Raw genomic sequence first — 19,248 nt, 5'->3', positions numbered from 1 at the left:
CTAAAGGCAAAACATGTTTTTTAGTGTTGGATAGAGTAGAGAATGATTAGAACACCTGTCAGGTTGGGGGGTCGTGGTCTGGAGCTGCATGGAATAAGACGCGCGGTGTGAGAGCTCCGCTCGAGACCCATCCTGTATACTGATCCTTGAGGCTATATTCCCCGCTGAAAGACGCCTACAAGTCCTAGCTCACCTGCCTACTCCTTGGCCGACATGTCCCCTACTAAAAGATCCGGAGCCGCGGCGAAATTAGCTCAATACCGCCATGACGAGCGGGACCCGGGAGAGGAAGATGGCGCCGCGCAGCCTCCCGCAGGTGATGATCAGACCTCCGGAGACACAGCCAGAGTGCTGGAGGCTATAGCTCTCTGTCAATCCACCCTAACCTCCAAGATCGAGGAGGTGAGGTGATCTCCCTGATCCGACAAGACGTCCACAAGCTCCGTGAGAGGGTGACAGACGGAGCGCTGCGTTGGCCACGTGGAGAACGGCCTGCATCCACTTCAGGTCACCACTGAACAGCTGCAGCATCAACTGAACATGGTTCTCTCCAAACAAGATGACATGGAGAACCGTCTCAGGAGATGCAACCTCCGTTTTGTGGGGCTCCCAGAGAGGTCCGAGGGAGCTGACCCCCCTACATATCTAGAAAACCTGCTCGTCAAGACCTTTGGCAGAGAGGCTTTCTCCTCCAGATTTTTTGTGGAGCGCGGCCACCACCTCACGGCAAAATCCCCGCCTGTAGGAGCCCCGCCGAGAACCTTTATTGCCAAGTTCTTGAATTACCGGGACCGGGATGCAATTCTCAGGCTTACTCGTGAAAGAGGTAACATCCCTCTAGGGCAATGTGACCGTGGCAGTATATCCGGACTTCGCCGAAGTTCAAAAGAAAAGAGCGCGCTTTACAGAGGCGAAACGGCAACTCCGCATACATCACCTAACCTACGCAATGCTCTTCCCTGCACGACTCCACATGGTGAGCGATGGCAGGGTGCAGTTTTTTGAAGACCCGCAGGCGGTTCTCTCCTAGCTGGAGCGGCGCGGCGAACCCGACCCGGGCCCTGCATAAATCCTCATCTCACATGCACTACAGCTGTCTGCTGCGTGGGGCTGCAAAAATGTCCTCACCCCCGGCTGAAGTCTAATGCCCTTCATATCCGCACCATTAGGCATGGCCTCTCCCCCGCCAATATGTCTGCTTTTTAGATGTCGGGCGGTCCACTCGCACCCGCAAACAAGAGACTGACCGCCTCTCCCACTTTGCCCTGCGCTCTTCAGCTTATTCGCCCCCCCGACCTTGTTGGTCACCTTAAGACTGTGGCACACTTGGCACCCCTGACTACCACTCAGCTACAAATGTTTCCCTGTCCAGCCTCTGCCCCCTCAACTGTGATGGATGGCAGTGTGTTGAATCTGCCTTGCTGGCTCAGAGTTTATGCAGACAGTTTGATTTTAGTTTTTACTTATTTTGTGTTTTTTTTCCTTTTGATGTCCACATTAATATATCATACGCACAATCCTATCTTAACTATGCAGTTGATTTTGATAGGTCTGACTCTTTTTCCCCAGACGTGAGGCACCCCAAATCAGGGGGTGGTGGCCATGCGTTTATCGCTGTTCTCTGTTACAGGCCTGGAACCCCCCTGGTGGCTCTTACGTCCTATGGTTACCCAGAGCATATGTATATGTTATTAGACACCATGTTAAGATGCTTTTATTATTGTGCATGGTTTGCCACCCCCTGGGAGCCCGACTACATCTACTAGTCCCCCCTAAAAAAAGATATGGCTTCACTTAAAATTTTAACCTGGAATGTCCGGGGCCTCGGCGAGAGGGCTAAACGAGCTGCGGTCCTTTCGCATCTCAAGTCCCAACGAGCGGATATTTCTGTCCTTGTTGAGACTCACTTTGCAGGTCAGAAACAGATGTGTCTCAAAAAGCCGTGGGTGGGCTGGCTATACCAGGCCCCACACACCTCTAACTCCCGTGGGATTGCAATTCTGATTGCCAAAACAGTACAATTTCAGCTTCACACCTTGCAGTCGGACCCCCAGGGCCGGTCATTGTTTTTGCACGCTACCATAGGGGGCCTGGAGATCCTTCTCATGGCCTTCTATATCCCCCCTCCATTTCAATTTGCCATGCTACAGCAGGGTGTCGCCTTTATGTCCCAACACCCTTCAGTACCAGCAATCTGGGCAGGGGATTTTTAACATGGACATAGCCCCACATTTAGATAGACTGAGCCCTGCTAACCCCCCTCCTTCTATACCCAACATCACCAGATTTGGTAAATTTCTTACAGAATTTGCCCTCACTGACACCTGGAGACATATACATCCATCACAATTACGTTACTCCTGTTTCACTCCCTCGCGATCATCTATGTCCCGTATAGACTTTATTTTCCTTGCCCCCCCTCTTCTCCCTCATCTCCTTGATGTAGGTTTCGATGCCAGAGTGCTCTCTGACCACTCTCCCTATCGGATCAAACTACAGCTACCGTCCCCCCCTACTGCCCGGATCTGGAGGCTGAACCCCTTCTGGCTCACCATTCTCCCTGATCTGGACAACATCCAGCATGAGTGGGGTCATTATTTTCGTACAAATGACGGCTCTGCCCAGGTTGGATCCATATGGGAGGCCTTCAAAATACATGCCCGAATGATCCTCTCCACGAAGATAAATCGACACAAGGCCACCTCCAAACAGTTGCTCCGCCAAGCAGAGGATCGCCTCAACACCCTAGAGCAAGCCTTTCAGAACAACCCAACAGCCGCCAATGCCTCTCTTGTACACATGCAGTCCAGGCTCACAAATCAACTACACTTTGAAAAGGCTAAACAAGGTATCTTTTTCAGCAAACAACGCATCCTCGAGCAAGGCGAGAGAGCTGGCATGGCCCACTTGGATCACAAGCCCCCGGTAGTGGTCTCTCTTCAGTCGACTTCCAGGGCCAAGATAACAGATCCGACCAGGTGGCTTAGGAGTTTAGGTCCTTCTATTCTGCTCTTTATTCTTCCACCTCCCAACACTCTCAAGCTGAGCTCTCAGAACTTCCCTACACTTTCACCCTCACAAATCGCCCAACTGGAAGCACCTATCACCACAGAATGCATTTCAGAAGCTCTGGCCCTACTCCCTACATCCAAGGCACCTGGCTCTTATAGGCTTCCCCTTGAGTTCTATAAACAATTTAGTGAGATTCTAACCCCCAAGCTTTGTAAATTATATACACATATATTTGACACAAATACTCTCCCGACATCCATGAATGAAGCCCTTATCGTCCTCATACCTAAACCGGGTAAAGACCCGCTCTTTCCCGAATCAAACAGACCCATATCCCTCCTCCAATTAGACGTCAAGGTACTGCCCAAGATTCTGGCCCTGTGCCTCAACAAAGTAATCTCCAGCCTAGTACACCCCGATCAGAGCGGCTTCATGCCAGATAAAAACACGGCCTTTAATCTTAGACGGCTCCACATGAATCTCCAATCCCAACACACAGACGTAGGCACCAGGGTTGTGGTCAGCTTGGACGCCGCCAAAGCGTTTGATTCTGTGGAATGGAGCTGGTTATGGGAGTGTCTCTGAAGATTTGGCTTTGGCCCAAAATTTATAAAATGGCTCCAACTTCTTTACCAGCCCCCCACAGCGCGTATTCAGGTAAATGGTAGAGTCTCCCCCTCCTTCCCACTCTCTCACGGTACGCATCAGGGCTGCCCCATCTTACCTATGCTCTATGCCCTCATTGTAGAACCCCTTGCGTTAGCCCTTCAAAGCCATCCTGACATAAAGGGCCTCTGTTGTGGTCAGACAACAGAGGTAATAAGCCTATATGCTGACGACATGCTTCTTTACCTCTCCGACGCAGGTTTTTCACCCCAGACTGCTCTTCGTATTATTACAGCCTTTGGAGCCTTCTCTGGGCTTCAGATAAACTGGATTAAGTCCCAAATCCTCCCACTAGATATAGGCGCCCCTACGGCCGACCAAGCCGCTCTCCCCCTAGTCAGAGCAAGCACCATCAAGTACTTGGGCATTCACATCTCCCGATCCCTCCTTGACTTTATTACCCTTAACATTGAACCATTATTTAACATACTAAAATCAAAACACAGATATGGTCCAGACTCCCCCCTAGGGGTGATGGGCCGAATTAGCCTCGTGAAAATGATCCTCCTTCCCAAACTACTTTATGTATTTTAGCAGGCCACAGTACACCTTCCCGCACGTATATTTAAATCAATGGAATCCATCCTCAACACTTTCATATGGGGCTCATCCCGTCACAAGCTATCGTGGAAGGTCCTGAAATGCCCTACTGACCTAGGTGGCACCGCGCTCCCTGATCTCTCTACATATTACATAGCATCCCAACTCTCTCACTTCTTCCATTTCAATCACTCTGACAGAACTCGCTACTCCCACATGGTTTGCGCACAACCCTATGGCCTGATATCCCACCCGTTCCAAATCCTGTTCGGCGGACCGTCTCATATCAGCGACGGGAGACACATGCTGCTACACCATTGCAAGATCTGGCGAACTGCTATGCACCTGGGTCAAGCACCCTCTCCTCACTCCCACACTCCTCTTTGGGACAACCCAAACTTGCCTGAACTTGCCTCCATCCCTGATCACGGTCTAACGTTTGTGGCGTTATCTACCTGTTGCAAGTTGTAGCTAACGGGTCAGTTAAATCATTCCAAACACTCAAAGACAACTTCGCCCTACCAATTCACATGTTCCTCCGCTACCTCCAACTTCGGCATGCACTCCACACACAGCTTGGCAACCCTATTCCAGCCCTCGAAGTCCCACTATTAGTGGACATAGTCTTGGGAAACGACTCCAAGAAACTGATTTCCAAATCTACACTTACCTCATGAGGCCCGCGGCGGATAACATGGTTCATCAGTTGAAATTACGATGGGAATCGGACCTGGGCACCTTGACGGGACGAGGACTGGGAGGAGGCCCTTGTCAATTGCAAAACTGTCTCCCCTAAACTTTCTGATCGCCTCCTCCATCTATATATCCTCCACAGATCATATCTGACTCCACACCGTATATCTAAGTACAGACATGGCCATGAACCCAATTGCCCAAACTGCGGCCACCAGATAGCCTCCTTCTTCCATCTTCTATGGGCCTGTCCATCTACACAGGGGTTTTGGACCCAGGTGGTGAGATTTCTACATGACCGCATGGGCTCCCCATTGTCTCTCTGCCCCCGTCAATGTGTGCTGGCGCTCCTCACGCTCTCAGAAGGCGAAAAGTATTTAAATATATTTTTGCAAGAAACGTTATTCCTTGTTAGGTTGCAGATTGCTAGAACGTGGATGAGGGAAACCCCTCCCACACTGCAGCAATGGATCAGAGCTGTTAATATTACTCTCCCCTACAAAAAAGTACTATATATCCATAGGGGCTGTCCCGATAAATTCTACAAAATCTGGGATAGATGGCTTGAGGATACCTCCACCTGCGATGCAAGGGACTAAGTTTATTATACTCTTGGTGATGCCATGATTCCTCTTTTGATTCCTCCCTCCCTTTGATATTAAACAGCCTAATTACCCATTAGACTCCAATATGTAAACACTTCCTCTTCAACCCCTGAGCCATTACACTGTATATGTCAGCTGCATAATGTCATACAAGTAACATTGGATGTGTATGTCAATTGGATTGATTTGTAAATGTAGTGCATGTTGCACTATTCACCCGTGTGTTTATATATATATTTTTTTTATGCTCAATAAAAGTTGTTTTGAATTAAAAAAAAGAACACCTGTCAGGTTTTTATTGCTGTCTGAGACCCTGTCAGAGAGATTTACCATCTCTATTACTTCCGTTTACCATTATCAATGAAAGTGAAAGAAAATATCCCAACTTTTGTGCTATCCCCAGAATAGGGATAGTGGGTGTATTTTCCAATGGAGATGCTAGTTCTGGTGATCCTGGTGACAACTAGGGATTCCCACACTTTAGAGGGACTTTTTCTCACTTCTTGTTTTAGTTATGGGGCAGGAAATGAAGGGAAACCTGTCCAGTGGGACACAGATGGCAAAAATAAACCTTACAGGGGTTATAATCACCCTTATTCTATCCAAAATGAAAAAACAAAGTTTTGCCTTTGGTTCTACTTTAAGGTTGCTAAAAGGGTTAGTGGCCTTAGTGTTGGTCGTTGCATTCTGCCTTTGAAGCTCTGTGCTGAAAAATAGCAATGCCAGACTTCCAGCCCTCAAAGTTAATATGTCTGCCTTCACACCTAAATTGGTAAAATGACAGCTGGGATCTGATTGGTTGCAACAATATTTTATTTCACAAGTGTATTAGGAATAAGCAAGCAGATATAGTACTTCAATACAACTATATATCTGCTGCTCGGCCAACTGAAAAACAGCTAAGTTTGCATTCATCATGGGAGATTAGGCTGACCTGATTGTGAAAAGGATGGATCATCCTGTGAGTAGCAATATTAACACAGCAAAACTCTACAGATGGACCATTTTTTTTGCTAGCGTTGCTTATACAAGTAATCAAACCATGTAATGGACATGGCACAAGGCTGCCGACAGAGGTTTTCTAGTAGGCTGGAAAATCACTATGACTAATTGTATCTTTTTATTCCCGCAGGAAAAGATTTTATTAGGCATACATTCAGTAAATGTGCCACAGACAGTTCTGCACTGGACATAGACATGCGACTTATGTCCAATCCAACTGAAAACTGTCTGTTATTTGCCTATGAGCATTTTTAGCCCTTTTTGGTGGAGGGGCTGAGGGTGGAATTTGAATGCTTTAAAGTGTAACTGCAACTTTTGTGTAGTTACTTTTAAGTGTGATGGCATTCCTCAGCTCCCCTCCAAGTCATATGCTTACCCAATCCCATTTCGTAAAAATATTTCCTGTGTGGTCTGGTTGTATCTACACAGCCAGTTCTCAAAACCTTCATCATCAGCTTTGACTCTTCCTGCAAATATGCACCTTAATCTCTCTTCAATTGTATAAAAGTTTGTGCAGTGCAAACACTCCATAGGACTGAATGGAGACCCATTATGGGTAAACTTTGCCTTTACTTCTGCCTTAATAGAAAACCACCTAAATATCACTGACAGCAATGATTTTCCAGAAACCATACAGCTTGCTATATATCACACTGAGCGCTACTCACTGGAGCAAGGCCTTGGTTTTACGAGTTGGATCATCCGGACGGAAATTCTTGTACTCGTCCACTTCCTTCTCGATGGACAAGAGCTGGCTCTGCAGCTTGTTCCGCAGGCCTGGAAGTGTGTCTCGAATATGATTGGTCAGTTGCTGCAAAAGGAATAACACAATGGTGAGAGTCATTCATGCTGGGTGGTGAATCAGACCAGGTGTGTGCGGTATTATGGTCCACAATTAATTTACCAGCTTTCCTAATAAAGACTAGAACTGTGTGCACTTTCCATGAATAGATCATTTGGAGTGGCGAGTTGCATTTAAAAGTTACAAAAGTGGAACTTCTGCTTATCTTATCCCCCCTTCTCTGGTGCCACATTTGGCACCTTTCAGGGGGGAGTACCTGTTTATTTCAGGTACCCTGTCCCCACTTCTGGGAGACCGGGCCACAGCGAATTACGTCAGCAGCTCGGCTGCCCTCCTCCCTCCCCTTCTGCCGGGCCAGTGAGAGAGCGCATTGCGCTACGCACATGCGCAGTTGGGACCCGGCCGTGAAGCCGAAAGGCTACACTGCCGGGTTCCCTTACCCGCAATGGCGGCAGAAGCACCCGACCAGCCAATGTAAACATCGGCTGTGGTGCCGACATTGCCGGACTCCAGGACAGGTAAGTGTCCTAATGTCAAAAGTCAGCAGCTACAGTATGTGTAGCTGCTGACTTTTAATTTTTAAAGGGGTGGGCGAACCTCCGCTTTAAGTATAAATGTTATTAGTGATTGCGCTTAAATGGTGTTCTATAATATTTTAGTGTAAACAGTGTAGTAAAGCTGGCCATACACTGGTAGTTTTTTCAAATTAATTTTCACACGTATAATCTTGTCAGTACATTTGATAACACCATCAGATACTTGAGAAATGTTGTTCTTACAAATTTATTGCTGGGTTTACATATGTGCAGTGCACTTTAGGAGCGTTTTAAATACGCTTTAGGTGCATTGCCACTGAACTCTATATAATGTGCATTTTGATGAAAGTGCATAAAAAATGCAGCAAGGTTTTAATAAAAAAAAAATAAAAATGTGTGAACAGACCTTAGTTTACCTCTGACATTCAATTTCGGATGAATGAGATATCCAGAATGAAAACCACATTCACATCCTGCTTCTTCAACTTTTTTTTGTCTTTATGACATTAAATGATCATTGATTTGACTCCACTATTAGAACATCAAATGACTGTTCCAAAAACAAAAACCTCTAAATGCAATTCTACTGGTATATGGCCAGCTTTAGTCAGAAACATGGAGGTAACAGTATACATTATGGCTACACCAGCTCTATGCTTTGGTTCTGAATAGATTCACAACCATAAAATGTGCTTCCTCATGCTCAGATACTAGCTTAAGAGTGTAGGAAAACCATGACAATTACATTCCCTTAGGTGTGAGCAGCCTATTGCACCTCAAAGAGGTGTGTGTATGTCTACATATGACTTGGGTACATTGATCTCCCTTCCAGCACAGTGAAAGAGAACGTAAACGCTTCTATTATGGCATAAACGGCAAGAGGGAGATCTTTCCCATCTTCCTGCCCGCACATAGAGCGATAATACTAACACACATGGGGTGATTATAATGTGCCTAGGCACACCCAGCACACCCTGTGCGCACGTCTATATTGCCTTATTTGCTACCTTTTGGTCTGTTTATTATGCCATTTGAAGCATTTTGGTATATCTGAGAGAGCGGTTTTATTTCAAAGAGCCATCCTAGTTATCTTGAACTATGGAATATTTCATTTTTATGTTGAGGAGATCTGAGAGTGGGGGTGGTTGAATAATTTAGCAGGGCCGACACCACTCAGTCCACAAAAAAACGCTGTGTTTTGTCAGCACACAACAGGGCTCAAGTGCGGAGTGCATTTCTGGCAGATCAACAGGTACTTTTTCTGTACTTGCAGAATCTTCTAAAGGGATAAAACACAGAACATGTACGGAAGAGATGTACTCTTTTTTGCCTTGACATATGCTTTAACATGGCCATCTGGCTGTGATGTATAAGCTCCAGTAATAAGGAGATGTTTGCATATGGAAACGTTATATTCTGCATATTTACAAAGCCTCATATCTTTATATGCCATGTTAATGCGTTGTGTAATCTAAGATAAAGTCCGTGTTTAGGAGGAATTTCATGTCAGCAATTTGCTAAAGACTTCTCATATGATCCATAAATGCTGATGATTAAAGCTGCCGCAGTTTCGGAGTGATCCTTTATTACCTACTCTGTGCAAATTGTTTAAGGACTGATTTCCGTCATGTCCATTCAGCTGTGTTGATCTGCATAGATCAACGAAGGCTCAATGCAAGGTCACATATAAAACAAATGTGTCCTGTTCACATAATACATATGCAGTGTTGCATACTGCATAAAAATGCAGTATACATGCTCTGCAGGTGTGTCAAAACATGCTAGGGTGAATAGAGTTGCAGGAATAAAGTTAAAGTAGTTACATGGTTTATAAGGTTGAAGGTCCATCTAGTTCAACCTATGTGTATGCTTTTTATTCTCTAACAATCCCATAGCTCTGTATATTCTTCTTCTAAAAGCTTTTTGAAGTTGTCAACACTCTCAGCTAGTACCATTTCATGGGGGAGGGAATTCCCCTTTATTAAATATGGAAATGCAACCATATTAGTAAATATAAACTGCTAAATATTTTTTCTCATCAGCAGTATATAGCAGTCCTGTGACTTCTATCAGTGCCTGGTTATACGTTTTTTCGGACATTTACTTTTTCTGGCCTTTTACATATTATTGACATCCAGATATTTATGAGATTCCGCCCACATTTGACATTAGAGCCATATACAGTGGGGACGGAAAGTATCCAGACCCCCTTAAATTTTTCACTCTGTTATATTGCAGCCATTTGCTAAAATCATTTAAGTTCATTTTTTTCCTCATTAATGTACACACACCTGTCTATATAAGACCTTACAGCTCACAGTGCATGTCAGAGCAAATGAGAATCATGAGGTCAAAGGAACTGCCTGAAGAGCTCAGAGACAGAATTGTGGCAAGGCACAGATCTGGCCAAGGTTACAAAAAAATTTCTGCTGCACTTATGGTTCCTAAGAGCACAGTGGCCTCCATAATCCTTAAATGGAAGACGTTTGGGACGACCAGAACCCTTCCTAGAGCTGGCCGTCCGGCCAAACTGAGCTATCAGGGGAGAAGAGCCTTGGTGAGAGAGGTAAAGAAGAACCCAAAGATCACTGTGGCTGAGCTTCAGAGATGCAGTCGGGAGATGGAAGAAAGTTGTGGAAAGTCAACCACCACTACAGCCCTCCACCAGTCGGGGCTTTATGGCAGAGTGGCCCGACGGAAGCCTCTCCTCAGTGCAAGACACATGAAAGACCTTATGGAGTTTGCAAAAAAACACCTGAATGACTCCAAGATGGTGAGAAATAAGATTCTCTGGTCTGATGAGACCAAGATAGAACTTTTTGGCCTTAATTCTAAGTGGTATGTGTGGAGAAAACCAGGCACTGCTTATCACCTGTCCAATACAGTCCCAACAGTGAAGCATGTTGGTGGAAGCATCATGCTGTGGGGGTGTTTTTTAGCTGCAGGGGCGGGACGACTGGTTGCAATCGAGGGAAAGATGAATGCAGCCAAGTACAGGGATATCCTGGACAAAAACCTTCTCCAGAGTGCTCAGGACCTCAGACTGGGCCGAAGGTTTACCTTCCAACAAGACAATGACCCTAAGCACCCTAAGCTAAAATAATGAAGGAGTGGCTTCACAACAACTCTGTGACTGTTCTTGAATGGCCCAGCCAGAGCCCTGACTTAAACCCAATTGGGCATCTCTAGAGAGACCTAAAAATTGCTGTCCACCAACGTTTACCATCCAACCTGACAGAACTGGAGAGGATCTGCAAGGAAGAATGGCAGAGGATCCCAAAATCCAGGTGTGAAAAACGTGTTGCATCTTTCCCAAAAAGACTCATGGCTGTATTAGATCAAAAGCGTGCTTCTACTAAACACTGAGCAAAGGGTCTGAATACTTAGGACCATTAAATATTTCAGTTTTTCTTTTTTAATAAATCTACAAAAATGTCAACAATTCTGTGTTTTTCTGTCAATATGGGGTGCTGTGTGTACTTTACTGAGGAAAAAAAATGAACTTAAATGATTTTAGCAAATGGCTGCAATATAACAAAGAGTGAAAAATGTAAGGGGGTCTGAATACTTTCCGTCCTCACTGTATACTCACAAATAAGTATTGAGTCAAGCATATAATGTACAATCCATCAATTGCATCATCCAGCGAGATCAGCTGGCCAGTTACAATGGTGGGATGTGTAGTCCAAAGACAGCTGACCCATTTTGAGGATGTCCCCTCCTCTCCTCTGAACAAGGCAGATCGCCATTCTGTTAGTAGGGAAGACAGAGATTCTGTTTTTCTGCTAAGCAGGAACACGGATCTCTGTCTTCCCACAGTTAAGGCACATTCCCCACAGTTAGCAAGCACCCCCTAGGGACACATTTAAACCTTTAATCGCCTCGTACACATGATCGGATTGTTGGCCAACAAAACCGTGGACTTTTGTCCGAAGGGCGTTGGCCCAAACTTGTCTTGCATACACACAGCCACACAACTATTGGCCAACAATTACGAACGTAGTGACATACTAGACGTACTATGTGGTTTTTCAGCTCTTTAGCTCCACCCTTTGGGCTCCTTATGCTAATTTCGCAGTGGTAGAAGCTTAGTGAGTGTTGACTCGCGTTTTTCTTTTCGCGTTTTTCATTTAGCGCTTTTCAGTTTGCACTTTTCATTTTGTGCTTTTCAGTTCGTTTCTGAACAGCCGTTCGTCAACCAGACATGTTGCGGAATCGGAGGAGATAACGTGTTATTTATTATTGGCCTTGGAGTTATTGCTTTGACATTATTTTGGTTGAATAATGATTTGATTCGCTATATTTTCTATATTTTTGGATGCATAGAATGCACTTTTTGGTTAAGTTCTATTGGCAGATAGCATGTCTAATTTTATTTGTTTTCTTTTTTTAATGCACAATAAAAAAATTGTGTAGAATAATACTTGGCTATGTGTTTTACTTCAAGTGACAGTTTGGGAGTAGGCAGTTACATTTAAAAAAATACAACGTAAAATTGACAAGGGACACCAACATAGTTGTATCTTTGATCTTAAAAACTATGGGATAATGGTGTTGTGGTAACTTGCTCAAATAAAAAATAAAAAAAAAAAAAAAAAAAAAAAAAGCATAATAATATTGTTCTTGATATCACTACAAAAAAAAAGCCTTTGAAAATTTGTTTGCAATAACTCCATTAATATCACCAGCAAAGCAGCTTCATTATTATCCCATTAAAGAAGAGAATTGTGCGCTGCATTTGGAGATTTCATAATTTGCCACGTGTTAATCCTCCATTATGAACGCTAGTTTACAAGACCGACCACTTCTGGCTCGTCCTTGCTTCCGAGCATGCGTGTTTGTACTTTGGACTTTTGTCCGACGAACTTATGTACACACGCTGGGAAGATCCGACAACACATATTTGTCTACGGGAAATTTGAAAACCTGCTAGCCAACGTTTGCTGGCGGAAAGTCCGACAACAATTGTCCGATGGAGAATACACACGGTCGGATTTACAACAGCCTGTCATCGAACATTTCCCATCGGAAAGTCCGATCGCGTGTACGGGGCTTTAGAATGATTATGTGAATGAAGTAGACTGCCCCTCTCAATCAGCATTCTTGTTCACTGAGTAAAATGCTATGGCCATTTGCGCAACTACAGAACTAGAGCAAGTAAAAATCAACAATATTGTATGCAAAGCTTCTCTGAATGTGTTTTTCTCAACATAATTAGAATGATGCTTTAAATTGAATTGCCCAAGTTCAAACTATAGCTGCTTGATCTTAATGAATGCTTTTTTTATTGGGTACCTGATTGAGAATTTTTTGCAAATAATGGGTCCCCATGCGGTCAGCGAACTGTCGATAAGCAGGATGTGACAAGAAAAACTTCCTCTCAGCTGCCAATGCAGCTTGGATATCTTTCTTACCATCGATGTCCTTCTGGCTTCTGTTTACAACTCCAACATAACCTGTAGAAGATAAGGTCAAGGATCATGGCAAGTCTCCCCATTACAGATATATTTTACAATTGTTGGAGAGGCTACAGAAAAGACTTTGGCATATAGACCAAAACTCTATTCCTACTATCACCCCCAAAACACATTAATGTAGGTTTTAGGCTAAGAAATAGAGTCGCCTTTGCTGCTTTGTCCAAACGTGTAAAAGGGGTCAGGTGATACCAATGCTCAGCATAATGCCCTGCTTCATTATTAAAAAGGTGCTGAGGGGGGTTACCTCTTCAGAGTCTCCAAGTCCTCCTGATCTTAACTACCCCCCCCCCCCCCCCCCCAACTACTTGAACCTTTCATTACTGGGGTCACTGATGCCTGGATGTTCAGGTCATATTTTTAGGGTCAAAAATAATTTTTATATACATAGCTTTTATTTGATACACTTTTTTAATAATTACCCAACTCAGATTTTTTTATTACAAGCTGAGAATTGTCAAACGTGAGAAAAACCAATTGAGAAATTTTACATTTTTTGGAAAACTTTTTTTTATGTATTTTTTTTTTTACAGACTGCTATTCTCTCTAACAGCTGTAGCCTGCAAATTGCTTCTGCCACAATGCCTTGCTATGATTGGTTAAATTGTTCTGGAACCAATATCACAAAACTAGCAGCTGGCACTGGTATCATCTGCTAATCCAGGGCACATTTTTAACATATTCTAGACCTCCAGAAGTCTAAGAGGAATCACATCGCAGTGCAATGCACTTTACAGCGTTAAATAAGTTTTTGAAAGTGTATAATTATTAGGCTGGGTTCACACCTAATATGGATGCGGCTCACAGGGGTCTGGTGCGTCCCTGTTCTCTGTTTCAGGGACGAATCAGGCCCAAATTTTTACCTGAATTCAGACCTGAAGGTGCCAAAGGACAGGACTAATTAGAAAAGGAGAAAATGGCGCAAGATGTCACCAAAACATGCAAAGGAAACAATTACCAAAAATAAAATTAAAATAAAAATAAATATAGAGTCCCAAATGTCCACAATATCCAGAGGAAACCATGTGGGGCAATGGTAATGATGCAAAATGCATGTGCAATATGGCTAAAAAGTCCCAAAATGGCAAAATATGATGAAAAGCCAAATAATGATGATACTGAACACCAGCGGCAGCTCCCTTGGGAGTCGAAGCAAAACTCTGAAAGACAATAGTGGAAAAAGACAAGGTGCGCCAATCTAAGTGCAGTATTAAAAACTTGATTTTAATATAAATGGTAAAAACAGCGGCCAAATGGCTACTCACAATGGTTCAGTAAAATCAGGCACATAAAAGCAAAGTAGGTGGCCCAGAGACATCATGTCAGCTGCTTCCAGTGCAGGATCCGAAGGTGTTCCAAAATGCTGGGGGGAGGCTGTCCACAGTACGTGTTCCTCGGCTGGTGGGTGCTGAGCTGTGGGGGGAAGGATGGAACCTAAATGTCCACAAGGTGGGACCGGCGTATGATCGAGCACCAAACCAGGAACAGGAAGCAGGAACTGGATGAGGACCAGCGTGGAGCGCACCTGACACTGGAGGGGGAGCAGCGGAAGTGTCGTATGGACGTGTCAGATGACGCGTTTCAATGCATCCGCATTTTCCTCAGATCTAATAGGCTAGTAAAGTGGGCAAGGTTTATATAAAGGAACTGGAGACCGTCGCTATGCAACGGCGTCACCCGGGAACAGGAAGTACTAATGATGTTACAATAAATCATTGAAGGGACAACAACGATAATGATGTAAATAAGAAAAAGAACTAAGCTGATAAGAATTCATACTAAAATAGAATGAGGTAGAAAATGAGTACGTGAAAGTGAAAAATAGAGAAAAAAATGAAGAGAAAGTGAAGATAAATATATAATATATATGAAAATGTATATATATGAAAATAAAAATAAACATAGAAATTATATATATATATATATATATATATATATATATATATATATATATATATATATATATTTTATAATATCACCACCTCATTAACATCTTTTATCTCCATATATTTTTTCATAGTTTCTTTCTTTGACTTATTTATTATCATTTCTCAGTTTATGTTTATTTTTATTTTCATTTTCATATACATTATATATTTATTTTTATTTTGAATTTTTATTTTTATATTTTTTTTATATATATCTTTTATATATATATATATATATTCTTCATCATTTTTTATATATTTTTCATTATTCAGCCTTTTCCATTATTTTCATTTTTATTTTCCTTCTCATTATTTCCATTCTCAATTTCATCTGCATTATTATATTTTTTCTTATTATTGTTTTTTCAGCACTTTTTCTTCTTTTTTTCTCTATTTTTCACTTTCACTTACTCATTTTCTACCTCATTCTATTTTAGGTATGAATTCTTATCAGCTTAGTTCTTTTTCTTATTTACATCATTATCGCTGTTGTCCCTTCAATGATTTCTTGTAACATCATTAGTACTTCCTGTTCCGGGTGACGCCGTCGCATAGCAACGGTCTCCAGTTCCTTTATATAAACCTTGCCCACTTTACTAGCCTATTAGATGTGAGGAAAATGCGGATTGACACGTCCATACGACACTTCCGCTGCTCCCCCTCCAGTGTCAGGTGCGCTCCACGCTGGTCCTCATCCGGTTCCTGCTTCCTGTTCCTGGTTTGGTGCTCGATCATATGCCGGTCCCACCTTGTGGACATTTGTGTTCCATTCCTCCCCCCACAGCTCAGCACCCACCAGCCGAGGAACACGTACTATGGACAGCCTCCCCCCAGCACTTTGGAACACCTTTGGATCCTGCACTGGAAGCAGCTGACATGATGTCTCTGGGCCATCTACTTTGCTTTTATGTGCCTGATTTTACTGAACCATTGTGAGTAGCCATTTGGCCGCTGTTTTTACCATTTATATTAAAATCAAGTTTTTGATACTGCACTTAGATTGGCGCACCTTGTCTTTTTCCACTAAAGAAGGACAGGACCCCTGTGCAATCCGCTCCACAGCCACCACGGAGATGTGTGAACTGGCTCAGTTGAGAGCCGGGCACACTCTCCTGCCATGCAAATCGGATGCTGAGAAACCTGCATCCAATTTGCACTAGTGTGAACCCAGCGACATCTGTTTAAAACTAAAAAATGGCAGACCTCCACTCAAACACCTAAATACAAAGCTCAAATAAATACAGCTACCACTTTTGAACTGTGTTGTACTTTGGGATTCATCCAATCTCACCTGAAATTTTGTATGGACAGAATTGTAAAACCCTGGAAGATTCCTTTAAAATAGATAATTATACAGTTTTCCTAAATGGAACATGGAATTAGGAATCAAAATAACCCATACATCATTGAAAATTATTTGGAGAACTACAGACAGGTTCTCCATCTACAGTGCCTTGAAAAAGTATTAATACTCATTTAAATTGTCCACATTTTGTCATGTTACAACCAAAAATGTAAATGTATTTTATTGTGATTTTATGTGTTAGACCAACACAAAGTGGCACATAATTGTGAAGTGAAAAGAAAATGATAAATGTTTTTCAGAATTTTTGACAAATATCTGAAAAGTGTGGCGTGCATTTGTATTCAGCCCTCTTTACTCTGATACCCCTAACTAAAATCTAGTGGAACCAATTGCCTTCAGAAGTCACCTAATTATTACATAGGGTCCACCTATGCGTAATTAATCTCAGTATAAATAAAGCTATTCTGTGAAGCCTTCAGAGGTTTGTTAGAGAACCTCAGTGAACAAACAGCATCATAAAGGCCAAGGAACACACCAGAAAGGTCAGGGATAAAGTTGTGGAGAAGTTTAAAGCAGGGTTAGGTTATAAAAAAATATCCCAAGCTTTGAACATCTCACGGAGCACTGTTCAATCCATCATCCGAAAATGGAAAGAGCATGGCACAACTGCAAACCTACCAAGACATGGCCGTCCACCTAAACTCACAGGCAAGAAGAACATTAATCAGAGAAGCAGCCAAGAGGCCCATGGTAACTCTGGAGGAGCTGCAGAGATCCACAGCTCAGGTGGGAGAATCTGTCCACAGGACAACTATTAGTCATGCACGCCACAAATCTGGGAGAGACAAGAAGAAAGCCATTGTTGAAAGAAAGCCATAAGAAGTCCCGTTTGCAATTTGCAAGAAGCCGTGTGAGGGACACAGATGAGATCAAAATTGAACATTTTAGCCTAAAAGCATAACGCTATGTGTGGTGGAAAACTAACACTGCTCATCAACCTGAGCACACCAACCCCACCGTGAAATATGGTGGTGGCAGCATCATGTTGTGTGGATACTTTTCTTCAGCAGGGACAGGGAAGCTGGTCAGAGTTGATGGGAAGATGGATGGAGCCAAATACAGGGCAATCTTAAAAGAAAACCTGTTAGAGTCTGCAAAAGACTTGAGAATGGTGCAGAGGTTCACCTTCCAGCAAGACAACAACCCTAAACATACAGCCCGAGCTACATTGGAATGGTTTAGATCAAAGCATATTCATGTGTTAGAATGGCACAAAGTCCAGACCTAAATCCATGTGAGAATATGTGGCAAGACTTGAAAATAGTTTTTTCACAGATGCTCTCCATCCAATCTGACAAAGCTTGAGCTATTTTGCAAAGAAGAATGGGCAAAACTTTCACTCTCTAGATGTGCAAAGCTGGTAGAGACATACCCAAAAAGACTTGCAGCTGTAATTGCAGCGAAAGGTGGTTCTACAAAGTATTGACTCCGGGGGGGGGGGGGGGAATTTAACATTTTCCTTCCACTTCACAATTATGTGCCAATTTGTGTTGGTCTATCACATAAAATTCCAATAAAATACATTTACCTTTTTGGTTGTAACATGACAAAATGTGGAAAATTTAAAGGGGTGTGAATACTTTTTCAAGGCACTGTATAATATAATACACATACTCTTGCATTTCTGGTGCAGAATTTCTAAACCTTTTAATGCTATTAATCCAATTCTGCCAAGATGAACCTTCATTGGAGAAGAGTGGACTGCATTTGTGAGGTCTTCTTTTTCCATGACCTAGGCTGTGGACAATAATTTTCACTTGGGCCTACCCATCTGACCATTGTCAGATTGTCTGGCTTGACCATTTGAGGAGAATGCAGGCCACCAATATTTTAAAGGCTTGATATAACTAAGTTGTAGGTTGAAGAGGGCTCATTCAATGGAGAATCTAATGGCAGGTATACTAGAGGAGTTTTGGATGAAGGACCTGGCAGCAAGAACCATACAGAATTAGTTTCATCAGGTCTAGTTACTATGGGATACATCTCTTCCTCGGTCACAGTGCCTCTCCCCTTTTTGTATCAGTTACATCACAATGTAATAGTAATGTTTTTTCAAAAACCTAGACCTATTTCTAAACATTTTACAAAAACTCCATAAAATGCAGTAAAAATCTATAACAAATAAATACATTATAACTCATCTTAAATGCTAAAAGATGTGTAAATAAATGTGTAGCCAGTCTTGAGATCCAGGCATCCTTGCCTTACCACATAGCTAGTTTTGTGACCTCGCTTTTAAACTGCAGTCAAGCAATACAACTTGGCGACCAACCCAACCCCAACTTGTTGACTGGATTGTGAATGAGCTCCCCTACAATTAGGAGGGCAACAGTCTGCTTTTTTTTTTCACTATAAAATGCAAAAGAGCCACAATAGCTCACTGATCTGCCTCTTATTCTTTTAGGCTCAGTTCTGTTGCGAGAAGGTAAAAGTAGGCTAACATAAAGGCAGATTTTGGTAATTAAGCTAGCGGCATTTCAGAATATATTTACTGATTTTTTTAAGGTAATTGAATACAAGGTGACTGTTTATATCTGCCAGTAGTTCGGCTGTAAGAATTTTAGAATTACCCTCTAAGTCAGGGATATGCAATTAGCGGACCTCCAGCTGTTGCAGAACTACAA

General features: G+C 42.9%; 1 protein-coding gene across 17 annotated transcripts in view; it reads right to left on the bottom strand.

The window, feature by feature from the left end:
* The window catches only part of DNM1 (dynamin 1), a 278,440-nt gene that overhangs the window by 147,009 nt on the left and 112,183 nt on the right, over window positions 1–19,248 (bottom strand). For all 17 annotated transcript variants that reach the window (XR_012236097.1, XR_012236096.1, XR_012236099.1 and 14 more), the window contains exons 6-7: window positions 13,152–13,312; window positions 7,187–7,329 (exon numbers count right to left, since the gene is read on the bottom strand). Coding sequence is in view for 14 of the 17 variants with exons in the window: in XM_073600424.1 (XP_073456525.1) it covers window positions 7,187–7,329; window positions 13,152–13,312 (304 nt within the window). In the remaining 3 variants the exon portion in view is untranslated. The remainder of the gene's footprint in view (window positions 1–7,186; window positions 7,330–13,151; window positions 13,313–19,248) is intronic.

Source organism: Aquarana catesbeiana, linkage group LG09, assembly GCF_042186555.1.
Source record: "Aquarana catesbeiana isolate 2022-GZ linkage group LG09, ASM4218655v1, whole genome shotgun sequence".
In the NCBI taxonomy this organism is placed as follows: domain Eukaryota; kingdom Metazoa; phylum Chordata; class Amphibia; order Anura; family Ranidae; genus Aquarana; species Aquarana catesbeiana.
This window is presented reverse-complemented; position numbering and strand designations above follow the sequence as displayed.